Source organism: Mustela nigripes, chromosome 8 (genome assembly GCF_022355385.1).
Source record: "Mustela nigripes isolate SB6536 chromosome 8, MUSNIG.SB6536, whole genome shotgun sequence".
In the NCBI taxonomy this organism is placed as follows: Eukaryota; Metazoa; Chordata; class Mammalia; order Carnivora; family Mustelidae; genus Mustela; species Mustela nigripes.
Genome location: NC_081564.1, coordinates 8295877 through 8317735, shown reverse-complemented (window position 1 = coordinate 8317735; position 21859 = coordinate 8295877). Strand labels below are relative to the sequence as shown.

The window sequence follows — 21859 nt, the reverse complement described above, 5'->3', positions numbered from 1 at the left end:
AGGGCTATGCGGCCACACACTCTGGGTTCATATCTTTGTCAGACGTTTGCTATCCATTCTCCCCTTACACCTTAGTAACAAACTCCTGATCGTATTGGGGGTGGCAATATGCCCAGCTCAAGCTCTACTTCCAATCCTCCTCTGCAATAGAGATGGTCAGTGAGATGTAAATGCAGAAGGCATTGGCTGAGTCTTCACAGAAAGAAACATTTAAGCTGCCTAACCTTCAGCAAAGTTGTTTTTGCCTTCCTGACTTTCTTCCTGCCTGGAACATATATGTGATGGCTGGATCTTTGGCAGCTATATTACAACCATGAGGCATCCTTGGGAATGTAAGCCACATACTAAAGATGGCAAACAGGAGCAGCCTGGGTCACTGATGACATCATGACCCTCCCTAAAGGACCTATCTCCAAACTTATTTCTTAACAAAGTAAATAATGCTACCTTGCTTAGGCCGTTGTTACTTTGGTTTCTTGTGATTAGCAACTAAATACAATGTTAAGCTCTTATACAGCATCCCAGCTCCATAACGTTGGTCAAGTGACTTTACCTCTCTGAACCTCTTTCTTCATCTGTACAATGTAGAGATCCTAGCAACTACCTCATGGGACTGTTGTGAAGATTAAATGAGATAGTACAAGCAATGCACTTAGCCCAGTGTCTGGTATGAAGTAATTGCTCAAAAAATGTTCCTAATAATTGTTATTGATTGAAAGTAGGCCACAGCCAAGACAAAGGGGAGAGAAAAAAAATTACTGAGTCAGAGCTCTGTCTGGGATTTGCCAGTCTGGGATGAAATTAGAGACACAAGTGCCTGGGCTAGGCTCCCTGAAGTCAGGGAGTCTTTAAAATGGACAAAGAGGCTTTAGGGACAAAATTCTGCAGCAATATCTATAGCAGAGGTGGCTCGAGACAAAGGCTCAGGACATGTCCAGACATGAGCCAGGCCGATAGTCTCATGGGGAGATAAGGTACTCCTCCCGAGAACCACCGAACAGACCGCCTGACAGACAGACAGACAACAGAGACTCCCACGTTCCTCCCTCCCCACCCTTGTCTTACCTCCAACTCTCTCAGGATGGAGCGGTTGTCATCATGGGATGATTTCTGCTGGGATCTCAAGAAGATGATCTCATCCTGCTCACAAGAGAACCAAACCATAAGGAGGAGTGGGTGCCCCCCTCCCCACCACACCTGCAGCTAAGCCTGTGCCTTGAGGCGATGAGGGGGATTTAAATTGTGTTTCCAGGAGCCCCCAAACCCCTGAGCCCCTCTTATGCCCATGGAGGTTCTTTCTCATGTTTCTTTTTTAAGATTTATTTTTATTTTAGAAAGAGAGAGAGAATCTCAAGCAGACTCCACACTGAGCGTGGAGTCCAACGCGATGCGGGGCTCAATTCCGGGCCTCTGAGATCATGACCTGAGCCAAAATCAAGAGTCTAGCATAAATCAGAACCATCTGGAGGTTTGTGAAAACACAGACTGCTGGGCCCCTCTCCCAGAGGTTCTAGGCCAGTAGGTCTGAGTGGGGTCCACGAATGTGTGTTTCTCAAAAGTTTTCAGGAGCTGCTGCTACTGTTGATCCAGGGACCAGATTCGAGAACCCCTAGGGCTAGAACAGTGTGTCCAAATGCAAAAGGCTACCTTTTGAGTTAATTTCATCTCTAGGACTCCCATGGAAATAGTAGGACATGTGGGCTAAGTGGCTGCTCAGGGCTGTCTGTCATGTTATTACTTATTATGGCCCCCAGTTAGAGACTTAATGTGTACGGATAGTGGATCAGTTAAATCAATGATGGTACATTCATGTCATGAGGGGAATGGGTCTTAAATAAAAATATGGTTCAAAATGCAGATTCCTAGACAATTCTTAGGGAATCTGGGTTTGTAGGTATGGGATAGAACTTGGGGAATCTGCATTTTTAAGAAATAGCTTATGATTCTACTACAGAGCATTCAGGGTCTCCAGAAGCCACTAAAAAGAACCTAGAAGGGCGCCTGGGTGGCTCAGTGGGTTAAGCTGCTGCCTTTGGCTCAGGTCATGATCTCAGGGTCCTGGGATCGAGTCCCGCATTGGGCTCTCTGCTTGGTGGGGAGCCTGCTTCCCCTTCTCTCTCTCTGCCTGCTTGTGATCTCTCTCTCTGTCAAATAAATAAATAAAATCTTGAAATTTAAAAAAAGAACATAGAAGATGTTGGGATATATCTATGATGAATTTCAGGGGAAAAAATTTCAAAACAGCATGAACGGTCTAGAATGATCCAGTACTATAAACAGGCACTTTTCTGCCTCAGGGTCTTTGCACTTGCTGTTTCTTCTCCCTGGAACATTCATTCCCCAGGAATCTGCATAGCTATTCCCTCACCTACAAGTCTGCTCAAATCTTAGCTTCTCAACTTCCCATGCCCTCACTTAGCTCCAGAACCCCTCTTTACCTGTTACACTTTATCTCTTTTTCCACATCATTTCCAATTTCTTTTTTTTTTTATTAAAAGATTTTATTTATTTATTTGACAGAGGGAGATCACAAGTAGACAGAGAGAGAGAGAGGAGGAAGCAGGCTCCCTGCCGAGCAGAGAGCCCGATGCGGGACTCCATTCCAGGACCCTGAGATCACGACCTGAGCCGAAGGCAGCGGCTCAACCCACTGAGCCACCCAGGCGCCCCTCATTTCCAATTTCTAATGCACTCTATAATTTATGTATTTATTAGGCTTGCCACTTATTGTTTGTTTCTCTCTGTCAGAACAGAAACTGCTGGAGGGCAGACCTTTCTGTCATTTTGTTCACTGTGCCATACTAAGTGTCTAGAATAGTGCCTGGCACATAGTAGTTGCTCAGTAAATACTTGCTAGATAAACAAAACCAAAAGAATATTTTTTGCAATCAGAATATATAAATCTCAGAGCACCTGGGTGGTTCGGTCAGACCTGCCTTTGGCTCAGGTCATAACCCAAGGGTCTTGAGATTGAGCCCCACATTGGGCTCCTTGCTCAGTGGGAAGCCTGCTTCTCCCTCTCCCTCTGTCTCTACCCCCTGGTTTGTGCTCTCTCTCTCTCTCACTCAAATAAATCAATAAAATCTTTTTTAAAAGAATATGTAATTCTCTTTATACTATATATAATCACTATGTTAAGTTTTAAAAGCATCACCCCCCCCAAAAAAAAAAGAAGTAAGAAGGAAAAAGATCAAAATGTCAACAATGATTATCTCTAGGGAATGGGATAATGGATGATTTAAAAAATACAATCCTTAGGTATTTTCCAAATTTTCTATAATGAACATACCCATCTAAGGTTTTTAAAACATAAAGCATTTTCATTAAAAACAAGCATTTTCAGGAATTGTTCAGCAGGTAGTCCATTAAGTCCCAAAAGCCACCGTTCTAGAACTTCAAAGAAAAGCTCAGAAGCTACTGTTCTGGTCCAAACATCATTCTACAAATGAGGATCCTGAAGCCCAGGGAGATCACGGACTTGTCTGTCCTTCATCAGACACACACGTGTCAAGGCCAGACACAGGCTGTGTAGCTTAGAGAGGGGGTACTATCAGGGTGAATGGGAAAGATCAAGGTCAATTTTGTTTAGTAACCATTTCTTGATCGAGTCAGTTTCTGACTAGCGTTCTCACATCCCTCTCCTATGGTCTGTCCTTGTCATCCCACTGGGACTAGTAAGACGCTGTCTCCCAGAAAATGAGATTCAGTGTCCTGTCCACTTCCCAGGTCCCAAATGGACCCATCATCCATCCTTTCATCCTTGAAATCTCTGTGCCCGAAGACTTTCCATGCAATACTGCGCGTGGCCACCTGAGGGCAGTGGCGAAGCGTCTACCCCGGAGGCAGAAGGTTCAAAGGCCCTCAGGGCAGCGGGCCTGAGGCTCCAGAGCAGATGGGATCCAGCTGGTGTGGGTGGATGAGTGCCAGCTGCCTTCAGCTCCCGGGGTGGGGTGGGGGGGCCGCGGAGCTGGAGCTGTCAGATCCGATTTTCCAAGAGAAACCAGAAATCCAGGTTTTCATGTGGAATACCCGGATTTTTAAATGTTGGCAACTAATAATTTTTAAATTTGGGGGGTAGGGGAGACCAAGCAAAAGAAGAATGAGAGTGGGGTTCAACCAGTTCAACCACCTCTGACCCCGGTGCTCTCTCCAGAAGGGGTGAAGTCGGTTGGTAGAATCCTAGTTGTTTGGGGTTTATATATTTTTCCTATCTGAGCCCTAGTTTGAGCAGAGGTGCCACAAGAAAACAGGGAGGTAAGGGTCCAGGCAACCCCTCCAGCCACCCCTCCCGCACCCCAACCCCTTCATCCCAAACTGCTCCATTTTACCTGTTTTCTATACCATGTTTCCTCACAGCCTGGGTTTAAATGAAAATGTTCTGAAGCTTTATTTATTTATTTATTTATTATAAAAGTTTGGAAAGTACTGCTCTAGTCCAAAGAGATCATTCTATAGATGTGGAGACTGAGGCCGGGACAGGGCAGGAGTAGCCACCTGTCATCAGACACACTGGTCCTGACAGAGTCTGAGTGGCTGAAGGAGAAAAGGGTACTATCCTCATGGTGAGTGGCAAGGTCAAGGTCAGTTACTGTTTTGGAGCTACTTCCTGGTGCCTCCCCCTGTGTGCAGGGCTATCCTGGGCATTGGGAAAGCAGAGGGAACACACGTTTGTGCCTAGAAGACACAACTAGGGGATGTTTGTCCCCTAGAAGATCGCCTTCCAGAAGGGAGACATGGGGCTCTTCAAGCTCATCTCCCCCAGCCCTGCCCCCTCTCCTTTTTCCCCCAAATCCATCTGCCTTGCTTCCTCACCCTCTGCTGCAGACCCAAAGGCTATGGCTCTGGACTCCCTTGTCCCCTGCCTTGGGTTGCACCCAGCCCCTGGGAGGCGCCAGCTGGAGATTAGTAGGTGGAAAGAGGTTGGGGGTACTTGCCCCCTCCCCACTGTCCTCCAGCCTTTGCAGATCACTAGCTTGGCCACAGTCCCTCTAGGATAGACACAGAGACACCCTCCTCCACACACCTCATTCCTGATTCCAGAAACAGCTCTTTCCTCTCACCTATTCTAGAGCCCTTTCTCGCCGGTCCTGCACTTTCCATTGTGATTTCCTTAAACCTTTGAAATAGTCCCTCTTTAAAAAATCCTGCCTCCATGTACCCATTTGGGGCATGCCCTCTGTTTCCCATGACCACACTGGTACCACCACCTTCCATCTCATCATGTTCGCATGCCACCTGTACGATTATTACCTATCCCAATCTATTATTGTCTATTAATAGTTTTCTTTCAATCAGTCAAATTGTGTTCATTTTATTATGCTCATCATTATTTTTTTTACTGTTATTACTACTTCTCATCCTAAATAATAATACCCATTAAATCACAAGGTTGCAAGCTATGTTTGTCCTACTCTTCATAAAAATTAATTCACCACTAGTAAATTAAAATGTCTTCACCTGTATTCGGGCTACTAGCTATCTGTACATGACCAGTGCACCTGCACCATATTCAGGAGACACTGACACTGCAAAAGGCTCCCTTCACCATACAAACAGCACAGGGACCCCCAATGGGAGGAGTTATGAATTCCCAGTGGTGGTGACATTTGTGCGGGTCAGGACTAATGAGCAGTATTTGGTCAGAAGAAAAGCAGGAGTCGGGGAGGAAATGGCATGAAGAAAGCCTCAGAAGAGGGAAGTGCACAGGACAGCGGAGACTGGCAGCCATGGAGGGTACCTTTGGGGTCGTGAGAGGAGGTGAACCTGCCAAGGCAGTTTGAAGCCCAATTTTGAAGGGCCCAAGTATCACACTAAGGAGTTTAGATTCTATGCTATACAGACAGTTCCAAAGGCTGTTTATGTGTGTTCTGGAGAGTAAGCAGCCCAAGGAGCCAGTAAAGTTTGGGAAACTATGGTCTCAACAAAGGTAAATAGGTTTCTTTACTACAGGACTTGTCAGAGCCTTTACTATGCTCAAGTACATCAGTTCTCTTCAAGATGGATTGACCATCTCTCCTCAATTCTGTGAAGCTGTTGATTAATAGGGTTCAGCACACTCTTAAGGCAAAGGGCCAGATAGTAGATATTTTAGGCATTTCAGGCCACATATGATCTCTCCTGTGTATATCCTCTTTTTATTTCTCCTTTTAACTGTAAAAACGTAAAAGCCGTTCTTAGCTCATGGCCTGTACAAAAACCGACCACAGGCTGTATCCAGCCATGGCTCTAGTTTAGGGAACCCTGGATTATAGAACATGCCACGGATTATAAGTGTCACTATTGGGGGTGTGGGGGCAGGACCACATTGTGTGTGTGCGTCAACTGGAAGACAAAAACCAATTTCAGAAAGGTTAAAATGTAGGGAGGATCCCTGGAGGAATATAGTGTCTCCCAAACCGACTAGACCTCAAGGCCCTCTTTATAGGGCATCTCGAGGAGTGTTTCAAGGAAGCTGCTTTGAGAAAGGCTGTGGTGAGGATGTGCAGGTCCCAGGCCTAGGAAAGAAAAGCCACCTGACCTGGATTCTCTGGGTCTTCTTGTGCATCATCTCCATGTCATTGTTGAGCTCTGTGACGTATGTGAACCTGGCGAAGTTCTTCTCCTCCTTGGCCAGAAAGTCCTCGACAAGCTGATTTAGGTTCCCATCCTCGGTCAGCTTGAGCAGCCGGAGGTGGGCCACCTCATAGCTCTCGAAACTCTCACCCTTGGTCTTCTTCCTGTGCTTCTTTCTCTTGAGAGCTAGAAAGGAGAAGCCGGCAACCGTGAATCTGAAGGGAAGTCTCTCAGAGCAGTGCTGGGCAGGGAGACGTGCTCTGTAATATTGTCACTGTGCCCTGGGGAGGAGACTAGACTTCTCCAGGAGAGGGGGCAAGCGCTTTACTCCTTAGTCATGCCACAGATGTTTAACTGAGCATCTACTATGTGCAGACATTGTGCTGGGCTCTGCAGACACAAAATCCCTGTCCCATGGAGCATGCAGTGGAGGAATCAGACAAAACGAGGAAAGAAAAGGAGATACCCATGTAAACAGAAGAAACACATCACCATACTGTGGCTCCGGTCACAGAAGAGCAGTATCAGGGGCTGTGACGGGGGAGCTGTGTGGCGCGGCAAGGCCTCTCAAAGGAGGTGACATCTGAGCAGCGTGAAGATCAAGGAAATCCTGTTGGCAGGCTCAGACCTTGGCAAATTTAAGGAACTAAAGCCAAGAAAGTATTCCAAGCTCTGCTCTCTCCCGCCTAATGCCTGTCACAGCCCCACCTTTCCTGAACTCAGTCTTGTCTCTGATTTAGCCTCCAAAGGGCCATCACAAAGATCTTTCTAGATCTTCCTAGGCACAACTGGCCCTGCGACTCCTTTACCTGTTGTTATTTAGAGAGTGAGAGGTGGGGTTTCTCAGAAACACACTTTTTGCAACGCCACAGTCCCAAATGAAAAGGCAGGAGGAGGCAGGAGATGTGAAAAGAACGAAACACAAATACAGCTTCCACGGGGTGTGGTGGGGGGCTCTCTGAAGAGCTGACTTTTCAGTCTGTTCAGGAGAGAGTAAAAACAACAGCCGTGAGACTGCTGGCCTCAGAAAGGGCTCTTCTTGCAAGGCTGGCCCCTGGCCGTATCTGGGCACTTAAATGGTAAATGGTCCCGTGGATTGTTATCAGACATTCCCTCAATGCTAGGAGTGCCTCACTGTGGTTACACCGTGCAGACGGTGTGTATGGTTTATGCTGAACACGTGCTTTCCTTCCGGAGGCTGAACTGGGGCACACAAGGGAGAGGACCCCTACATGGCCAGCCCCTAGTGAGATCTTAGGGATGGAGGCTCTAATGAGCTCCCCTAGTAGATACCTCTTCATAAATGTCACAGGGGGATGCCGGAGCAATTAAGCATGTCCTATGTGACTGCCCTGGGAGAAGATTCTGGAAGCTTGTGCCTGATTTCCTCCAGACTTTGCCCCATGTGGCTTTCCTCTTTGCTTGCGTGCGCTTTGGGTCCCTACCGCATAGCCATGCATGTCACTGCATCCTGACTCTTGTGAATCTTCCTAGCCAATCACCAAAGCTGGGGACCCAACACCCAAGTCTGCTCCCCCAGACAATGGAAGGGGAGCCTCAGAGTAAGGACACAGCCTGTGGGTTAGGGTTGGTGGATAAAATACAGGACACCCAGTTAAATTTGAATTTCAGACAAACCGTACATTTTGATCAAGTATAATTATGACTTAATTGTAGATATGCAACAAATAACTTTTTACTTAATCTTAAAAATGTATTCACTGTTTATCTAAAATTTAACTTTAACTAGACATAATGTTATTTGCTAAATTTGACAACCCTACTCAGAAGGGCCCCCTCAGTTGAGAGTGAGCGACAAAGAACGCCCGGAGAGTGTACCTTCTTCCTTTTTGGCTTGCTCCTCAAACTCCAGACGGTCATTCAGCTTGATAAGCAAGAAAGACTTGAGCTTGGTCTCATGGGCATAGATGCGCTCCAGCTCTCGGATCTCCAGATTGTACTGAGAAATGTCCTTCTGCTGACGGTCCTTCATGGCGGCCATCCGAGCCATGGCTTCCAGCCTGTGAGAGGTGGGGCCCAGTCTGGGTGTCCAGAGGCTCCCTTTCCCCTCCCTTCTCCCTACCAGAGTGGAGGGAATTGCTGCCGATGACCATCACTTCTTTTACTCATGGAGGCTCTGGGGATGGAGGCTCCTTACCTGAGTCACTGGAGCTGCCAGCTCTAGACCATAACCAGGAAATGATCTATCATCATCATCATCATCACCACCACTATGACCACCACCGCCACCATGATCATTATCACCACCACCACCACCATCACCGCCACTGTCACCATCATCACCACCACCACGACCATCACTACCACCACCATCACCATTATCACCACCGCAACAACAATCACCGCCACCATCATCGCCACCATCATCACCACCAACATCACCATCACCACCACGACAACCATCATCACCACCACCACCACCACCACCGCCACCACCACAACCATCGCTACCACAACCATAACCTCCACCACGACCACCATGATCATCACAACCACCACCACCACCACTACAACCACAACCATCACCACCTCATCATTATCAGCACTTGTCAATTACTGTAGCCCAGCCAACCCTTATATACATATACTATTTAATCCTCACTAACCCCCAAAGCGTCCTACAATAATATAGTAGCGACAGAACCAGAATTCAAATCCCGATCTCTCCAACTCCAAAACCTATGCTCTTCACAGCCCAACTAATATTCCTCTTACCCCTACAAGTATGAAGCCAGGAGATAACCCAGGACTCAAAGCAGGGGCATCTGGAGGAGAGGGCCCAGAAGAAAGGTTTGAATCTCAACCCTCCACTGTTTACCTAGCTCTCGGGTTCAGTATTTTGGCAGCTCAAAGCCTTCATATCCTGGTCTATAGTAAAAGATGGCTATAACCACCCAGGCAGCTGTGAGGGTTGAATGATCCCCAGAGCATCAAGCACTGTGCCTGGCACACAGTCAGCGCTCAGAGTTATGATGAAGAGGTAAGATCTCTCAAGACACAAGCCCACGGGCAGAGGTGCTTAGCAGGGGGCTAAGAGGCATCTCTGCCCCTACGGTCTCCCCCCAGCCCACCTCTGCTCATAGGCCTGGGAAGACTGCTCAATAGCCATATTCATGGTTTTCTTCTGCATCAGCAAGCGTCGCTGGAGGTGCTGGTACACATTGTCGTAAGCAGCCTTCTCATACCGCAGATCCTCGATCTCCTTCCGGAGCTTGGCATTGGTGGTCAGCATCTTGTCAAAGTGCACGGTGACCTGTGGGCAGGGCTGTGCTTCAAAACTGAGCTCCCTCCTGGGGCACGAGACAGGCTTCCAGGAGGCAGCCAAAGGGTGGGAAGGTCTCCCCGCCACCTCCCGCCGGAGGTCCAGAGCACAGAGGCTGGAGTGCTAGGTGAGAGGCTGAAGTTGGCCCCCAAATGGCTAAGTGGTCTTTTTTTTTTTTTTTAAGATTTTATTTATTTATTTGACAGACAGAGATCACAAGCAGGCAGAGAGGCAGGTAGAGAGAGAGGGGGGAAGCAGGTTCCCCACTGAGCAGAGCGCCCGATGCGGGGCTTAATCCCAAGACCTTGAGATCATGACCTGAGCGGAAGGCAGAGGCTTAACCTACACTGAGCCACCCAGGCGCCATGGCTAAGTGGTCTTAGGCAAGTTTCTTGCTCCCCCCTCCCCAACTCCCTAGATTTTAAGTTTCTTGATGACATGTATACTTAACTTCCAGTTTTTAGCAATGGCAGGGGAGAGGGGAAAAGGTAAATGACACCACAAGGAAACAATCAGCCGAATCCAGAACTTTCTATATCACAGAGGACCCAGACTCTTCAACTGGTTGATGGCTGGGAAAAGCTGTTGGGGGCCGGATGGTTCTTTATGGTGGGGAGTTATCCTGTGCTTGGAGTGTTAAAGAAGCAATCTCTATGTTCTACCCACTGAATGCCAGCAGCACAGCCCCCAACCCAGCTGTGACAAGCAAAAATGTCTCTTTGGATACAATGTCCCTTTAGGGGCAAAATCATCTCTGCTTGGGAACCACTGCTGTCAACCAGATAAATTTAAGAGATCTAATGATCACGTGAAACTTGACTGGCTCCAACTTTAAAAGACATTTTGGGGCCAGCCAGAGAAATTTTAAGGTGGGCAATATTAAGGAAATAGCATTAATTTTGTAAGGTGTGATATGGTTTCATGGCTATGAAAGAAAATGCTTGATCTTTAGAGATGCAAACAGAAGTATTTAGGGGTGCAATAGCACGATGTCTATAATTTACCTTAAAATACTTCAGGGGAAAGAACAGTGAAACAAATATAGTAAAATGTTACCGATTATTAAATCTAAGTGATAGGCATGTGGGTGTTCATTATTTCATTCCCTCCACTTTTCTGTACATCTTATTAAATTTATCTTAAAAAAAGTTTTTTATGCAAAGTGCTCACGTAGACACGGAAAAGAAACAAAGGCAGAAAATATTCCTAATGGATATAAAGTAGCTTCGAGCAGAGTTTTCCAACACATGTTCTGAGAAACTTTGGGTTTCTGCAAGAAGGGGGAAGGCGAGGTACGCCACCAGAATGCAAAATTTGAGAAGGTACTCGCTCTCCCAGTGTCAGCCCTGCATTTCCATGAGCCTAAGAAGGAGTGCCTCAAATTTTGCATCCTGGGCTCTTTACCTGCCTAGCCCTAGTTCTGGCCCTGTGTTTCTCTGTAGGATGTTTCTGTGGCCACCACACAATGGAAGGGAATCCAGGAACAGAATCATTCTTGTTCTTTCTCTGTCTTCTACTTATCATTAAGAAGATATTGGTCAGTAGTCCTTCACACTTTAGTGTGAATTTTACTCTAGGACTGTTGATATGCTACCTATCCTCCGATTGTGGGATAAAAATGGGAGGGCTCTCAGACCCCACTGAGTAAGTGGAGGAGGCTTTAAGTCCTGTGGTATTCTGGGACCCTGAAATAACCTTTAGAGATGGCTACCTAATTTACCAAAAGGCACAGCCAGACCTGGTCAGGGAAGGGGGTAAAGTGGATCCGTTTGAGAAGTAAAATAGCAGCACTCCTCTCAGAAATGGAAGAAGGGACATTACTATAGACCTTACAGAAATAAAAAGAATTATAAGGCAATGTACTAAGAACAACTGTAAAACAACAAATTAGGATAACTGAGATGAAATGGACAAATTTCTAGAAAGAAACAAACTACTTAATTGACTCAGGAAGAAACAGAAACTCTAAATAGATCTATTACAAAAAAGCACAGCTCTGTAGACAAGTCATCATTAAATCATGAATGCAAAAAAGAAAATCATGCATGCATTTGTTCATTCATTCATTTGTTCATTCCATCAATAGATGTTTGCTAAGTACCTACTCTAAGCTTCACACTGTACTGGGCATTAATGATTCTTAACCAAGGGGACCTTCAGTTTCACTGAGGTTGTTTAATAGTACAGAAACCTGGGTCTAAGCCTTACAGGTTCTGATTCAAAACCAGTGAATCTAGAGAATTACTGACTCAAAACCAGGAATCTACTTTTTAACACACATCCTAGGCCCTCTGAGGCATGGGTGCAAATCACTGGGCATGGATATTAAAAAGACACTGCCTTGTGTTCAGTCCACTTCCAGGTAACTGGGAGACAGAAATCAGATCCAATTAACTTCAGCCATCCCTGGCTAAAGCCTAGTGGTCAGAGTTTGGGGGAAGGTAAGTGCTTTGTATAGTGAGGCACTGACCGGCTTCCCTCCAAATCAATTCACTTGTCCTCTCTCCTGGATTATGTTGTGGGAACTATTATTTCACTAGTCAGACTGGAACGTGTTTGTATGTGCTCAGCATTCTTTCTTCCCTTCTTTTTGCTTTTTTACCACTTCTTCTCAGCTCTCAGTCCCCATTCTTGGATAGAGCTGTCCTCTCTTGACTTGGGGGAGGGGGAGTGATCCAAAGGTAGTCATGTGACTCAGGTCCATGTATTCTTCTGAGCACAGTGATTGGCTGAGGGATGAACACTTGATCCAAGATAGCTCAATGGGAACCCTCCCTGGAACTTGTGATTGAACTCTTAGGAAAGAGATGGTCCTTTTCTGCTGGTGTTTGTTCACATTGGGGGCTGCCCAAGAATTAAGTCATCTCCATCCAAAGGAGAGATGGACAGAAAAAGTATCCTGAAGACACGTTTGGAGCACCTGGATCCAGCTATGCCTGAAGGCCCCACTTTGCCCCTAAATTTTTCTGCTCTATGGGCAATTCATTTTTTATGTGTGTGTGTGTGTGTGTGTTTGTGTGTGTGTGTGTAAGCCAGTTCATAATTCAGAGACCCCTGCTTAATGCACAAAGTCACTATAAATTGAAGTGATCAGGAAACATCACTTTTCTCTTTACTAAGTTATGCATGTCTATGCTGAATATTTCCTAGAGACAATATCAACAACAACCAAAAAGCACTAGGTCTAATAGAGGCATGAGCAGATTGCAATGGGGGAAGAAAGTCTTACTAATTCTCTTGCTGAAGGGTAATATTTGAGCTGCTTTTTTAAAATGAGCAAGTTTTTAAGTCAAGGCACTAAAAATAGTCATCCCGGGAGAGGTGGGGGATTAGAATAGAGGACGTGGGGGCAACAGCATGGTGCATAAAGTGCGGAGAGCAAGAAGGAGAAAGGCACCTTGGGTAACAATGGGCCGAGTGGGTGGAACAGAGTGGGTGGCACAGAGTGGGTGATGAGTCTAAAAGGCTGCCTGGCTTGTATGAACGCCATTAGTTCACCTTCTCCTGACTCAACCAACAGGATGGGTAGGTTCTGCTAATGGCTCCACAGACATCATTCTCTACTCTGAGCAAGAGAAGGCAGAGCTGTTTGCAAAGCTGCAGAGAACACCTTACGTACAAGATTCAAACGGGTTTCCAGAGCGTGGATCTGCTTCTGCAGTTTCCGGGGGTCATTGGCTTCCTGTATCTTTGCGAAGATCTGTTTTTGGTTTGTAATTTTTTTTTCCATCTGAACAATCTGGAAAAAAAAAAAATGAAGAGAGAGAAAGAAAACCCCCAGCTGTGTTAAATTAACATCTGTATGGGTACAAATTATACAGTTCACTAATGTAAGCATGCTAAAATAAAAACTGCAATGTTCCTTCTTTTCCTACAAATAGAATTTTAATTTCTTTCTTGAATGCATGTTCAACTCAACTACACTTAGCCAGTTTGGGTAAAATGAGGCAATTTAGAGGTTTTGCTTTTACCTGCGCACATGAATTTCACTCACCTTTTGGTCCAAGCTTCTTTTGGTTGGGTTTCATATCACCTGTGGCCAAAAGGATTCCTCACACACCAGGCCCTTAGGATCATTGATTCTGACTTCAAGTAAGTGACATACACTCTTGCCATAGCTGGCAGGAAAGAATTTGGGTCTACCCCAAACCAACGATAAGAATTTCATTTCCCTTTGCCAGTGATTGATCTAGAAGTAGATATATACTCTAGCCCTGGCCAATGAAGGAAAATCAGCTGGAAAGATTTTGTGAAATATTCTTTTCCTCATTAGAGTGTAAGAACCTGCCCCTCAGCCCTTCTTCACATCACTGAATGTGATGATATGAGAAGCCACACCAGCTACACTTTGGCATCCATCTTGAGACCAAGAGGATCAGAGAGAAAAAGACCAACCCTCCTTACAGAGCTACTAAAAAAATTCCTGGAATGACCTTTGTCCAGACAGACTTATTATGTGAGAAAAACAAACTTCTATTCTTCCAGCCACTTCCAGTCAAGAACTACATTGCTTGTAGTCCAATCTGTTCTCACCAGTACATCAAACAAGATGGCTGCTCAGATGATCAGGCATCAAGGGAACCAATGGGACTCAATCTCATAAGGCATGTAAAGGCTGTTTAGGAGTGATAATAGCAGCCAGGGTTTGGTTCAAGTCAGTCAGAAGTCTGTTCTGTTTGGTTCTCTTCTCCTGGGCTCTGCACAGGCGGCACCCAGCACCTTCAACACAACGTTGGCTCAGTAGATGGGGGGGCAGCCTCCCGGGCCTACAGCGTTGCCTGTCCTGAAGGCATACCCGCCCCTGCCTGAGCTGACCCAGAGACCTCAGGCTCCAGCTCCTCTTCAAAGGAAGGTGTAGGTCAGCATGTCCCATTCAGCCTCCTATTCCCTTCGGTGCCTTTATGTCAGATGTTGCTTTTGTGATGCTGAGAGTAATTAGGCCTCTAATTTGTCTTTGGGAGGACAAAGACAAGGCCACCAACAGGAATATGTTGCCTATGTGAGGTGCTCTCTTCAGCATAAAGGCACAGGCTTATTTGCTTTTTGAGGCCAGGTAGGGCCCCAGGAGGTCCCTGCCTCCAGTGACCTCTAGCAAGGAAGCAGCTCTGGAAATTGTGAGGTGGGCACAGCAGCAGGGGGTTCTGGGACCTGCCCACCCTGAGATGGAACTCAGCAGAGAGGGTTTTTGTACAGGTCAGTGAGAACCATATTCTCTTGAGGATCCCAACATAGTTGCGATGCCTGGGTGGCTCAGTCAGTTAAGCATCAGTCTTCAGCTCAGGTCGTGATCCCAGGGTCCTAGGATCGAGTCCTGCCTCGGGCTCCTTGCTCAGTAGGGGGCCTGCTTCTCCCTCTGCCTGCTGCTCTCCCTGCTTGTGCTCACTCTCTCTGACAAATAATAATCTTTTTAAAAAGTAGCTTGCCTACTGTTTCTGAGGACCCACATCCCCATCTTTTCTTCAATTTTCCACTTTCTTCACTGTTATTGCCTTTCTCTTTCATTCATATAATCATTCATTCATTCATTCATTCACTCATCATTGATTATTAAACACCTGCTCTGTGCCAGACAACAAAGGGTATGATGGCAATCAAGACAGTATGATGGTTTCTGCCCTCACAGAAACTTACAACCTAGGGCTAGAAACAAGCTATAAAGCAGAGTTAGTCCTGGGAAAAGGGAGATAAATAAAGTATTTTGGACACGGACAGCAGGGGCATCAGGAGAGGAAATGAAGGAACAACCCTCTGGCAGAAAGAGCATTTGGGCTGAGACCTGAAGGATGAAGAGGACCTCCCCAAGCAGAGAAGATGGGGAAGGGCAATCCAGGCAGAAGGAACAGCAGGTGCAAAGGCCTGCAACTGAGAGAAAGCACTATGGGCTCATGAAAGTGGCCAGTGTGGAAAGAACACGGGGGCGGGGGTGGGGAGGGCAGGAGTGAAGGTGGGAGGGGCAGGAGGGACCCAAGGCAGCCGAGCCAACAAACCAAACCATTGGAGTTTGGCTCTGAGCTCACGAACAATAGGAAATTACTGAAGGGTTGGAAGCAGAGGAAATATGGGATGATAGTTCCAGATTCTCTGTCAGTAAATACTTATTGAGGACCTACTACGTGCCCGGCAATGGGATAGGCGCAGGATGGGTAGAGAGAGGAACAAAACAGACATGGTCCTCGCCATTCCTGGAGGTGACAGGTTAGAGACAGATGACTCCTGTGTTAAAGTCTAATTACCACTGGGAGAAGGGCTATGAGGGACGTGACATGGGATGTCATGAGCGGAGGTAGGGGAGTTGGGGGAGATCTTCTGTGTGCCCCCACAAGGCTCATTCTCCACTCTATCCCACCCACCCGGTTCTGGGCCCCAGGAGGCTGATCCAGAAGGAGCCCATGATGACTCCCTTGCACTGGGCGAGAAGAAAGAGGCTGGGGTATTTATTGCCCCGGCTTGCTCTCTGTCTTCAGGTTCCAGAGTGTTTGCCTTGCCCACTGCGGCTAACCCTACAGGGTTTTCAGTGTCCCTACTCTGGGCTCACACCCTTGTAAATAGAGCCTTATAAAACTCTTCTCAAAGTACTATTGAGCATACTTTGTTTGTTTGTTTGTTTGTTTGTTTGTTTGTTTTGGCCAGGAACCTAACTAATGCAAGGGGGATACACTTTAATCAGGAGAAAGGGTACAGAAAAGGCGCTCCTGAGAAAGTCACATTTAGGCTGAGCCATAAAGGACAAGAAGCAGGGATCAGGGTAACATGTGCAAAGGCCCCGAGATATGAACAGTTTTTGCATATTTGGAAAAAGACAAGTGTTCTGCAGCTGAGGGAGATGAGTTGAGAAAGGAAGGACATGGGATGAGAACAGAGGGGCAGGCTGGGGCTAGACCACACAGGAGCTTTCAAGCCATAGTAAGGGATAGGACCATTAACACGGCCCAGCAAATGTCTCCAGCTCTTTGCCTTCTGGATACACGCACTTCCATTTGTGGATGGGTGGAGTTGACCATTTAGCGGATGGGCTGTTGGAGTATATATGGATTTGGTAGACAATTTTGAGCCTCTGGGTCATGGGCAGAAGTGACGTGCCACTCCCAGGATGCCGTATTCAATTGCCAGTATGAGACTCTCCAGAACTCTCTTTGTCACAGCATCTAGCGATATTCAAGATGGTGGATACCCCATCTGCCTGGTCCCAAATGAGAAGATACAAGAGCCCATAGCCAATCCATGAGAGACACAGCATGAACAGGGAAGAACCCTCTATTGTTTTAAACCACTGAGTTGAGGGTGGGGGTGTTAATTGCTGCATAACTTAACCTCTCCTGATCGGCACAGTAGGGTTGGGAATTTACTCTGAGTGGAGAGGGAAGGTGCTGGAAAACATAGTGGAGGAATGGACTGGGAGAGTAGAGGTCACAAGGCTGGGGAGGAAGCTCGGTCACTTTTAGAACATGGGGCATGAAATCTGGCCAAAGGCATCATGGGTACTCCCCCCCCATTCCAGCCCCCTCCTCCCCACACTCCAGTTAACCCTCCAAGGGAAAGACCACACCTTCTCATCCAGTTCTGCCAACAACACTTTCATTGATTTAATCAGGGTCTCATAGTCGTCCTTGGTCTGCAGCAGGAAACACAGCTCCATGTAGTTTTTCTCATTCAGATCCAAGTTCTTTGAGGACTTGATGAGACCCAAAAGCAGAGTGATCTCATCCTGCTCTTCCTGCAGGGCCTTGATTTCCTTGCTGTTGGGAAAGCAGCACGTCATTAACCCTGCAGGCCGGGAGTTCACACCCTGCGCCCCGGAGTTCACCTCACTCTGCGGCTCCAGGCTCCTTAGCACTGCAAGCACAGGCAGACAAATCACCTTCCTCCCTGGAGGGTGGCAGGGGGCTTACTGCAGGTCTCAGGTCTGGGTCTAGAGCTCTGGCCATCTGCAACCCCAAAGCTCTGCCCCCTCGCTAGGGGCCTTTTCTTCCTAGGGAACAATTTGCAGCTGTGCCTGTCAAAACCCATTACCTACGGGGGTGGGGGGAAGTGTTCTTTCTTTTGCCAGCAGCTCACAGGCATCTGTCTGATTTTGCTGACTTTCTTTCTAGACTTCACAGCCAATTATCTCTGGTAATGAGAGGCAAGCCCATCAGGCAGGCATTTTCAATTTCGCATCAACACAGAGGTGCGCAGTAACCTCCAACCTCCCCCAGTTTCTCTACGCAGGGTGCTAATGATTTATGAAATCGGCTGACATGAGTCTCCTCCTCTCTCTCCCTCTCCCTCCTCTGGAGAGGACAGCGGTAGGACTGTGGACAAACAGGGATTTTTGAATGAAAAAAAGGCTCGGGCGATGGCAAATGAACAATGGGAAATGGCGCTGAGGCCGAGTTTCTGGCAAAGTCTGAGCACCTGACACAGCAGACAGCATGGTCCACAGCCTAGCTGCCTCGATGTCCTTTGGGAGCTTGGAAAAATGCAGAAGTTCAGGCCCCAACCCAGGACCTATTGAATCAGAATCTGCTTTGTAACAAGATCCTCAATCAGGCATATGCACATTTTAAAAAAGATTTTATGTATTTGAGAGAGAGCAAGAGCAAGGAAGAGGGGGAGAGAGAGAGCGAGCGAGCACAGAAGAAGGAGAACCAGGTTCCCCGCTGAACAGGGAGACCCATTCTGGGCTGGATCCCAGGACCCTGAAATCATGACCTGAGCCGAAGGCAGACGCTTAACTGCCACCCAGGTGCCAATGTTCAGTAGAATTTCTATAATGACAGGAATGTTCTCTATCTACTGTCCAACAGCATCCACCAGGCACCATCAAGTGCTGTTGGGCACTTGAAATGTGGCTAGTGAACTTGCAATGTGGCTAGAGAACTTGAAATGTGGCTAGTGCAAGTGAAGAACTGAATTTTTAATCTTCTTTCATCAACTACAAATGTACATAGTCACATGTGGGGGCGTACCCCTAATTCTAGAGCTGCTTGTCTTCTAAACCAGCTGGGACCTTTCTCTCCCTCTTAAGCCCTTCTTGGGAGGGGGTCTTTGTTAAGATGGAAGAGAAAAAAAGAGCAGGAGAGTCCACCAGAGTTGGGAGTTCGGAGGGCACAGTAAAAGCAAAAGGAAGGTTTGTCTGTCTCATCAGCAGGGCTGGGACTGGGGGTGAGGTGCCCCTAAGTTTAAGGAAGCCTTCACTCTTGGGGGGTACAGGTGCAGGACGAGCACTGAGGAAAAAGCACCTCCTTAAATACTGCAACCTCACTGAGCTCTTCTGAGTCCTGGCCCCTTTACAGGTGTTGCACTAGAAGAATCTAAGATCTCTACTTTTCCACCCACTTCCTTTCAGGTCCATCACAGTGAAACCAGATCAAATGGACTGTGGTAAAAGTAGAACTAAGGGTAAGATTTAAGAAAAACTGTCAGAGACCCACCAGGGAGGAGGCTTTTCCTGATGCTCACCAGGGGTAGGCTGTGAATCAGGCCTACCAGGCACAGAAGTGCAGGTTGTGGACTGCACCATCCAAAGGGAGTTCTATCTGCTTGAAAAACAATCATTGATTCCTTGACTTATTCTACTTTCCTGGGGGATGCTTCATCTTGTTCGAAAAAAATCCCTACGTAATGACAGTGTTTCCAACAGATGGCAGTAAAGTGTCTTAAGAAAGGGCACATTTTTATAATTTACATGAATCTCCCCTATGGACTAGCTCTGTGTGAATTAAATCTACTGAAAATCTGAACCACCCCACTTCCCCTACCCTCTGAACTTCACACAACATCCAAGATTTGTTTTTAATAATTTTCTTTCTAATAATGGGAAGTTTCCGTCTGTATAAACGTTACGGCTGTAGCTAAGGAATTACATTCCTTTGAAGGGAATCTGAAGATATTTGTTTATTCAACCCCAGGGAACACTTTTCTATTGTCTAAAAAAGCTATCCACATCATAATTTCTAGGACAACCCAATTTCAAATATTTGTTCTTGCAGATTCCATAACGACGCACAGCAGGAAACATCTTTTGGGATAGCCGCAGCCTGGCGATTTCCTCCTCTCTGGTAACCCCTCACTCCAGTTGCTAGAACCATGGTAGCAAACCTCAAGAGCCATTTTTGTATACTAAGTCCCAGTTCCCGCCCCCTGGCCACAGCTGATTGGGCCAGGCGTAGACACCTGACCAAAGCTAAGCCAATCAGATTCCCCCCTTCCTGGGAGCGTGGGATTCGAATTGAGTCACGGCAGCCGTGGCCTCTGGGTGTTGTCCTGGGTAGCTCAGGAGTTGGGGCAGCCATCCTCCACCAGCCAACGCTGAGATGAAGATGCGGAACAACAAAATCCACGTGTAGAAAGAAACAGGAACCGGAAGTTTTCATTTGGGTCCTTCCCTGAGACATGGGCGTCCTGCTCCCCCTTGGGGCCCTGCTGACAGGCTGGCTTCTGAGAATAAATCCCCCCTGCCACTGAAGCTGGCCCACCTAGGTACCCAGGAGGGCTTCAGAATCAGATCCCCGCCCAGAGGCGACATGAGAAGGCAAACTGCATGAAACCAAATCCAAAGTTTTCTCCAAGTTCACTCAGTATGAAACTCTGAACATCACTTACCGCTGGTTCGAGATCTTCTGCTGGGAACGGAAGTTAAAGGACTTCCGACTTTCCACCATCTTCCTGAACTGCTGCTTTAGCTTCCGAAGCTCAGCCTCAGCCAGCTGCTCTTTGACCTTCTCCGAAGGTTCCGGGATGGTTTCGGAGCTTTTTCTCCTGTGCTTCTTTGGCTGGGTGAGATGGGGAGAGGCATTGAGCAACTGGTTAGGTGATCAGAGAAGCCTACATGTCAGCTCAAGGGCAGAGGGCAGGAGAGCATCTGGGGGCAGGACTAGAGGTGGAAGATCACCCTTGGGTGATGTCAACTGCTTATCTGTTACACGGAAAACCTGCTCTGGGTTGCCAGGGTAGAGAGGAGGCTGGGCCTCATTATTGCATACTGAAGAGGCGGCCTTGCTGTGTGACCTTGGGTCAATCACTTAACGTCTCTGAGCCTTCAGTCTCTCATCTATAAAATGGGTGCATATAGATTTGTTTTCAGGATTAGATGAGCTAATATGTGTATTTAGCGGCTATCACAGTGCCTGACCCACAGGAAGCGCTCCATACACAAGAGCTGATACCTACCATCGGCATCTTGAAGGACTTGTGCTTTCGCTATGCTTAGACACCGGGTAGATCAAAGCCAGTGAGTGCTCCTCTCTCTCTGTCTCTGCAATGTCCTGTCCACATCGGCAAAAGGAAGACAATGTGTGAGCTACCCGGCTGGCAGTGTGGGACCCAGTGGCCCCTTTTCCCGTCCCCACCCCCTGCAGTTCTTTCCTTCTCCCACTACTTTGGCACATGTGGAGGACACGGCAGATGGCGGCCCGGGTGTGAGAAGAGCCTTCTTCTTCTTCTTCTTCTTCTTCTCTCTTTTTTTTAATAAGCAATGCAAGCCTGAAACCCGTTCCTCTCACAATTTATTATTAGGAGCCAGGCAGATGGTTCTGGCATATTGGTTACCCTCCTGCTCCCTGTGTTCCAGAAGAAGAGGGGGCAAATGGCATCAGGGCAATGTGACCTCTGATGAGTTAGTCCATGCAATTAGTCCAGCATCAGCTTCAGCTAAGGATAGAATGCACACTTATATACACCTGCCTTTTAAAGCAGGATCCAGAGGTACCAAGAGGCACTTTTATCAAGTCATAACTTGAACTTCATCTGGGCCATGAATTCAGAGGAGGGGAAGACAATGTTAACCCTACAAGACCCGGAGGGCTGTGAGATCCACGGCACCCCGACTCCCAGACTTGAAGGGCTAGATTTCTAAAGCAGAAACTTCTAGCTTTGCCACCCACTGAGGGTGGGTGGGCAGTTCAGTGGGTTAAAGTATTAGTTGTGTCAATCATCAGATCTCGGCAAAAATTCCTCCTCCTCCACTTACTAACCTTGGGCAAGTCATTTCCGTCCTCTGGGCCTCATTTCCTCCTCTGGAAAATAAGAGAAGTTCTAGAAGGC

General features: G+C 47.2%; 1 protein-coding gene across 1 annotated transcript in view; it reads right to left on the bottom strand.

The window, feature by feature from the left end:
* Positions 1 to 20493, bottom strand: part of CCDC63 (coiled-coil domain containing 63) — a 28569-nt gene extending 8076 nt beyond the window's left edge. The window contains exons 1-7 of the mRNA XM_059409939.1: positions 20420 to 20493; positions 17382 to 17571; positions 13455 to 13574; positions 9645 to 9826; positions 8392 to 8573; positions 6518 to 6738; positions 1066 to 1140 (exon numbers count right to left, since the gene is read on the bottom strand). Of these exons, the coding sequence (XP_059265922.1) occupies positions 1066 to 1140; positions 6518 to 6738; positions 8392 to 8573; positions 9645 to 9826; positions 13455 to 13574; positions 17382 to 17571; positions 20420 to 20478 (1029 nt within the window). The 5' untranslated portion in view covers positions 20479 to 20493. The remainder of the gene's footprint in view (positions 1 to 1065; positions 1141 to 6517; positions 6739 to 8391; positions 8574 to 9644; positions 9827 to 13454; positions 13575 to 17381; positions 17572 to 20419) is intronic.
* Between the last annotated feature and the right edge of the window lie 1366 nt (positions 20494 to 21859).